At 39.8% G+C, this 7500-nt stretch overlaps 1 protein-coding gene across 1 annotated transcript in view; it reads right to left on the reverse strand.

The window, feature by feature from the left end:
• LOC138025959 (CUB domain-containing protein 2-like) overlaps nt 1-3445 on the reverse strand; it is a 4607-nt gene extending 1162 nt beyond the window's left edge. Inside the window, exon 1 of the mRNA XM_068873108.1 lies at nt 1-3445. This exon is cut by the window's left edge and continues 1162 nt beyond it. Within this exon, the coding sequence (XP_068729209.1) occupies nt 1249-3216 (1968 nt within the window). The 5' untranslated portion in view covers nt 3217-3445 and the 3' untranslated portion in view covers nt 1-1248.
• Nucleotides 3446-7500: the final 4055 nt, after the last annotated feature.

The raw sequence follows: 7500 nt of genomic DNA on the forward strand, positions 1-7500 counted from the left end.
AAATAAAGAAATAAAACAATTTTCAAACTCTAAAACAGACTTAAAATAATTAAATATACCAACACTTCTGCTTTATATACTTTGTTTATAAAATACAGCAGTTAAACCAATCAAAGGAATTAATTTCATGTCAATAAATAACTTGCCATAATCCTTAATTTAATTTTCTTAGTATAGCACATAATAACTTATGAGTGGACCTTAGAAACCACTCTGTAGAAAAACATGATGTTGTACGAAGGTTACTTTTATTTCCACTGCCCTGACTTCTTCTATCCAACATACTGGCGACTGCTTCATCCCTTGACCTTTCATTGGTTCCGTACTGCTGTCCCTTGCAGAAGTTACGTGTAAATTTTACTGCTCTACACTTTACTTACTTTTCAACCCAGCCAAAATTATGCAGCAAAGCTATTTTACTCATGAGAGTCATGCATACTGCATACACATCAGATGCTTAGTCAAAAAAATATTTTAACGTCAAGCAATTTAATACCCACGACGGAAAGTGCGATAAATTGATTACCTGTATTGTGTCTGAAACTGAAATAAGATAATACAAGTTTCGGTGTTGAAAGTATTGTTTGAAAAAAGGCCAATGTTTTGACACCTCAGGCAATAACATACAATAACACTCTGTACTCCAGTTCATTAACCCAATCACTAGCCCTGTCCCATATTCCCATCACTTGATTTAACAGGTCATAAATTACTTTTATTATATACCCAAGAACAAACTCAAATATTTCAATAACTGAACAAATCAAGCTTTCATTTAAATACTCAGATAAATAAAGAAAATAGAAAGCATTGATATTGTGGACAAACAAAGGCAATTTCCGGACTTTGCAACCCCAGGCTTGTACTTGAAAATGAAAACAACAGGTAGTGAAGCAGCTCTAATAAAAGCTGGCTGCCCTTCAGTATTGTTTTATATAGTAAAACAATTTTCTGTTGTTTTTTTTTCCTTTTCGTTCAGGTGTCACAAGCCAATCTTATTGTTTGATTACAAAAGCTGCTACAAGATTTTCCCTGAACAAAACATGAAAAGTAGCTGGCATTTTTAAACTCTTTCTAGAAAACCTTTCAATATTACTGTGGTCATTTTTTGTGTTGACATCAACAAAAGCATAAAAAAACCTTCCTAGCTGTTAACTGGAACAAACCTTTCATCATGCTACGCATAACTTTTTAAACTAATCAAGATTGACAAAAATCATGTGATTCCATCAAAGCATCTTCTGACTGTCATGGTCCAATCTCACTTCCAGACCTGATAAGAGGTGTAGTGTCATTAAAGGAGCTGATAGATTCTGAACGTGAAATGATGCCTGTACTTTCATAAATGGAGACAGAGTCCTCTGGTTCTTCTCTCGTGTTCACAGTCTGTGAGATTTCCTGCAGAGTTAGTTGAGCTGACATTTCATGTGTTGTGACAGTTGAGGTATTACTTTGATTCCCAGACCCCACTACCAAAGCTTGGTTCAGAGTTTGGTTGTGTCTGTCATTTTGAGTTCCATATGCTGCACGATCCATTTCTCCCAAGTTTGAAGGAGGACTCAGGACAGTGAGATGAGGCTGCCTGATTGAAACTTCAAAAGCATCACCCACATTTCTGCTGCCAATAAATTCATACGGTGGTGGAGGTGATGATGGTTCTTCAGTTAAGTGTGTGGCGTTTGCAGTGAAGATCCTAAGACGGGATCTTCTTTGCCTGGTCATGGGCCTTCCAGACACTGTAGCTGTTTTTCCTCTTAGCTTGTCCACAATAAAAACAAGACATATAATTGATAGGGCAGAGCCAGTGATAGAAAGAATGACTATAACATAGTTATGCACATCGCTGCTTTTCTGAGAAGTTGGACTTGCAGTATTCTTGCAATGGCGCTCATCCGATGCATCTGGACAGTCATTGGTACCATCACATTGTAGCTGACACAGAATTTTCTTGCCACTCTTGCAAGTAAACAGTAACTTATTATCAAAAACATCACAGTAATTTAAATAGTTGTTTGGATCCATGCCATAGTAGCTAGCTAAGAAACCTTTTCCCTTGTTGTTAAAGCTGGTTTTCAGCCTCACGAACATCTGATGACCAGTTGATCTTACTGTGCCAACTGGTTTACTGTTGATTGTACAGAATCGTCCCAGCAAATTACCATTGTCGCCTGTACCATCAAATACTTCCACATAATCACCACTGCAATATCCAGGAGTTGAAAATGTTGATACTTCAGAATCAACATCAAATGATTCAAACAGCAAGGAAATTGTCTTTCCCTCAGAGACCTTTATAAGCCACGTACACTCCTTGTCCAATTTACGTGATCCTGGGTAACCTGGTGATGAAAACCGTCCGTAATCACTTTCCAGGAATCCAGTACAATGAGGCATTCGTAAGAAATGAGCTTGAAATCCTCGGGAGTTACTCTCTTTGTACGATTTGAATTCAAGAGACATAGTATTTCCAGTTGACGTTATCAGAGATTTTTGGGGTGGTCTGGTTGAACAGAAATGTCCTAGTTCACTGTTAGTTGCGTTTAAACCATCCAGAACTTTGACGTAGTCCACACTACAAGGGTATTTGCCATCCATCTTGAAATCGTTAAATTTTACCTGGATCACATAATCAGGTGGTACCCTTATTTTCCATCGGCATTGAACATCTGCGGGAAATCTAGAGGGATAAGCTGGACTGGCAAAATTTCCTGTAGTATCAGTGTAATAGCCTCCACAAGCGGCATACATGGCACGAAAACTACCTTGAAAGCTTTGAGTGGTTCGATTGTCCGACTTGAATACAACACGTAGCGTACTGCTGGTAGTTGTTATCTGTCTTGGGGGGATATTCCCAGCGCAATATTTGCCGACAAAGTTTGAGCCATCGAACACTTCAATATGATCACTTTTGCAACCAATCGCATAAATTTCAGACGCAGAGACCGGTTGAAGGTTAAAAACTTCAAAAACAAGGATTATTTTCTGAAACATGGGTAACCTTATTGTCCACGAGCACTCCTTGTTTGCCGGGTATTGATTTGGATAGTTCGGACTCAAAATTTCTCCATCTGAGTCAGTCTTGAAAAAGTCACAGCTTGGTTGCTTATTATTCGAGTGGTAACTTGGTTTTGACGAAACTTGCACCACTTTCAATAAAAGGACTACAAAACCCCACTTTAAGGAAGTCATAAGAGACGCACATTGCCTTTCTGCCATCTTTCCAAATCCAGTACAAAAGGCCAGAGTCAACCAACAACAAAAGACACGAAAGTTTCACCACAAAGCACAAATCAGTGTCGATCTCTCGGGCGATGTAAGCTTAATGTCCAAATTTGAACAATTTTTCCGTCACAATCACATCTCTCGTGTTTAAGAACGTGACAGGTGGACTCTGCTTGGTGAGGTCAGAATCCATAATACGTCAAGTGAAGACAAGTGTAAACATCGAAAGGACACGCAAATTTCTAACAATAGCAAAACCACTAGGCATTGTAGCCGCTCCTTATTTTCACTCCACTGCTCCCCACTCAAGAAACGTGACGCATGCGAGGATGGTGTTTGTAAAAAAGGTTACTTGGAAGTATCATTTGAAGGATGCTGGATACAAGATTCGTAAGAAAAGACTAAATGCCCACAAACACCAATCTCCACCACCTTTAGAATTATTGTTTGGACTATCATCATGAAACGAGAATACAACTCTTAAGTGACGTTTTCTCTTGCGTAAACCGTAATCTTTTTCCGCGTTCATGCCTCCCACGATGCGATAGGATGACCGACCGCGACATTCCAGAAGATTTATCATGGGCGGTACCCTGGATGCCAGAGGTTTTTTCTCTCTTTTATAGAGCGACGAATTAGCGAGTCGCGGAGCGGCGGGAAAACCGTCACCGCCAAAAATACGAAGTATGCTAAAAGGAATAGAGCAACGTGAATTGGTTTATTGGCGCAGTGCAGAAGAGACTAAATGAGTTAGAAATGATGCAGCCTAAATACGAGCATAGTCTTGTTGCCTTTTGTTTGTCAAATGGTTCACTCAAACAGGAAACAAAATAGGAAGATAGGAAATCGTCTGGTCATCCGGGAAGGGGGGGGGGGGGGTACTCCCAGAAAAATTGGGTAGGGGTGTGTGGCCCGCTTCCCAAAACCCTTACCCTATTTACTGGGTTGCCTCATGGCAAACCCAGTTTATTTGTTTTCTTTTTTTTTTTTTTTTAGTTTTTTTTTTTTCCGTGTCGGTAAAAGTCTTGCCTGTCACTCCCCTGGTAAGTGGTGTCTTTGTGGATAGAGCCTTCTGCGAGTATTTTCTTAGGATCGAGAGGGTAGTGGAAATGCGTAGATTTCTCTGGTGGACACAGTAGAATCATTAACTTAGCCTGCAATGGCGTCGAAAGTCATGTAACGCGAATGGCGTTTTAGTGGATCCTTAAACAAAATATACCCTTATGGAGCTCAATAATAGAAAGTCAGTTGGATAAAATAGGCAGGAATCTCAAAAGCGACGAGCACTGGACTTCGACAACAATCTATCGCCCGTCGAGACGAAATCAAAGTGAGCTGCATTTAGCTGAAGAACATGGTAATTTGACACGATTGAGTTTCTTGTCTTCACGCACGCAATGAAATAGGAAGAGGTTTTCGCCTCCAAGAGCAAATATGTTGTTTGTTTCAATAAATATTTCGCTGGAAAAGGATTCTGTGGTATTTTCTGCCTTTGTGAATTATAATATCATGTTGTGTATTGAATTTTCGAGCTTAAGGTTCAAATGTGATATGGGTGAAGTTTTTTAGTATTGCTCTGTAAGCAGGAAGGGTTCACAGGCCTGTTGGAAGCGTGCTTGAGTTTCAACAAAATGAGCCCCAAAATCAGTGAAAACTTGTGACGCAGATGAATAATAAAGTAGCTGCTATTTCCAAAATGATGGAATTACCTGGTGATAAATAACGTCGTACGCGTCTTGGAGGATCATGACTAAAACACCACACGAGTACATACGGGTAACATACGAGTAACATACGAGTAACATACGGAACATACGGATACATACGAATACATACGACTAACATACGAGTAACATACGAGTAACATACGAGTAACATACGAGTAACATACGGATACATACGACTAACATACCAATACATACGAATACATACGAGTAATATGAATGTTTTTCTCATAAAGGAAGCTCTAATTATAAGCCTTGCAGGCATTTTTCATGTCAGCAAACACGTACCCGGCTCAGTTTGAGGTGGGAGGGAGGGGATGTTGATCGACCCCCCATGGCTTTCGTTAAATTTAGTCAGTAAAATAAATTCACATGGAGTGCAAAACCCTTAGCTTGCGCTACAAGATGACAATATATTTTGGATGTCGCTGATGTCGTATGACGTCATCAGATCCGCCATCTTGATTTCACTATTTCAGCTTAAGTTGCCTATGATAAATCAGTGCAAAAAACCAGTGCAAAATCAAGCCAGAAAGCTTAAATGGGGTAAAAAATTATGACAGACCTGCTCTGACTTCCTTACGTGTCTTAAATGTAAACTGGCCTGACAGTTATAATCAACTACGAGAGCAACATGCAAAATGTATTGTCATCTTGTTGCGCAAGCTAAAGGCGGCGAAATACGAGATACAAAAACCCTTAACTTGGCGCGCAACATTATTTCGTTGCAAGTTTGGGTCGATTTCTCCCGTTTTTCACCTTGCATGATCAACTTGTCGCGCAACAAAAACATTTGTTGCGGGTTGAAGAAAGTTGTTGCGAAAAGTAGAGCGCGGATCTACTCTGAGCAACAAATTTTGGCTTTGTTGCTCGTTTTTCATCAAGCTCACAACTTGTCGCGCAACAAATGTGCTCTTGTACTAGCAAAGCAACCACTCAGCGCCCTGCATTTCTTCAACCCGCAACAAATGTTTTTCTTGTGGGTCAAGTTGATCACGCAAAGTGAAAAACGCGAAACATCGACCAGAACTTGCAACGAAACAATGTTACGCCACAAGTTGAGGATTTTTGTATCTCGTCTTTCGCTGCCTTAAGGGTTTTGCACTCCATGTGAATTTATTTTACTGTGACTAAATTTAACGAAAGCCCTGCAGGGTCTATCAACACCCACCCCCCACCCCCTCCCCCCTCAAACTGAGCCGGGTACGTGTTTGCTGACGTGAAAAATGCTTGCAAGGCTTATAATTAGAGCTTCCTTTATGAGAAAAACATTCGTATTACTCGTATGTATTCGTATGTATTCGTATGTATCCGTATGTTAGTCGTATGTATCCGTATGTTACTCGTATGTTAGTCGTATGTCAGTCGTATGTATTCGTATGTATCCGTATGTTCCGTATGTTACTCGTATGTTACTCGTATGTTACCCGTATGTACTCGTGTGGTGTTTTAGTCATGATCGTCTTGGAGAGTAAATTTTGACTTTGCATAAACAAGAGTTGGGCGATTGTGATCTTTGTTTTGACTTCGCTCATTTCATTGTCAACCTTTATAACACTTGACAGAAAAAGAAACTTACCCCGGTATCTTGCCATCATTTGACACAGATGCTTCACTGTTTGGCGAGTAAACATGCCGCGGTAACTTAATCACGGCGCCCGCTGAATTCCGGCCATGTCACTTTCGATTTTGCAATTTACTTGAACGTAGCAAAAATCTCCCAAAATGTTTGTCGCTGATCGTAACTTTTTATATTCTATATTCTCGGTTCAAAATTAATGTTGTTTTCATGTCGTAAATATTTTATTCTCGATCGACCGTCTGGGAAACTTCCTTCTGCTCTTTCTGCTGCTCTTTTCTTTTTCATCAAGATTTGTTTTGCATAAAGCAAGCTAACAGAATCTGTACCTTGCTGAGTTCGCATTTGTTAGCGTTAATAGTATTTTCGGTCAGATGTTTCTGTTTTTTATGAGGGGTTTATTGTTTTGGTCTCCCATCCTAACACTAACCCCTCGAAACAGGGATTGACTTCAATGAAGTTTAGTATTACAAAGCTTTCAGATGCTCAGAGGGCACACTTGTGGTGAAAAGAAGTTGTGAGGGAACTTGAAAATTATCAACATGTCAGCCCAGAAGCCAATGTTTCTCGCTTCTCTTTTATTTGTTATTCTTCAGAGACTGGAATGCTGTATTTCAATACCACACAATTCAGTGCCTTCTGAGTTTCTGTAGCACGTACCACAGGCAAACCAGTGTATGCTTCACAGAAGCATCTAGTTATGACCAAAATCTGCGATTTTGTCTACCCTATTTATGACCTGACCAAAATTTTGATACCCAATTTATGACCTGACCCTTAAATCAATACCCTAGTGCAGACCTGCCTTATAATTATTTCCCTAGTTCAGACCAATGTTATCATCATGGTCATTACTGTTAAAACAGAAAAGACTAACTGAAACCGTTTTATGGAAATAAAAATCGCTTCATCTTCCAAACACGAACTGGTATGGTAAGGGTGTCAACCTAGGCTAACGTGGTTCAGTCCATCGAT

Source organism: Montipora capricornis, chromosome 12 (assembly GCF_036669925.1).
Source record: "Montipora capricornis isolate CH-2021 chromosome 12, ASM3666992v2, whole genome shotgun sequence".
In the NCBI taxonomy this organism is placed as follows: domain Eukaryota; kingdom Metazoa; phylum Cnidaria; class Anthozoa; order Scleractinia; family Acroporidae; genus Montipora; species Montipora capricornis.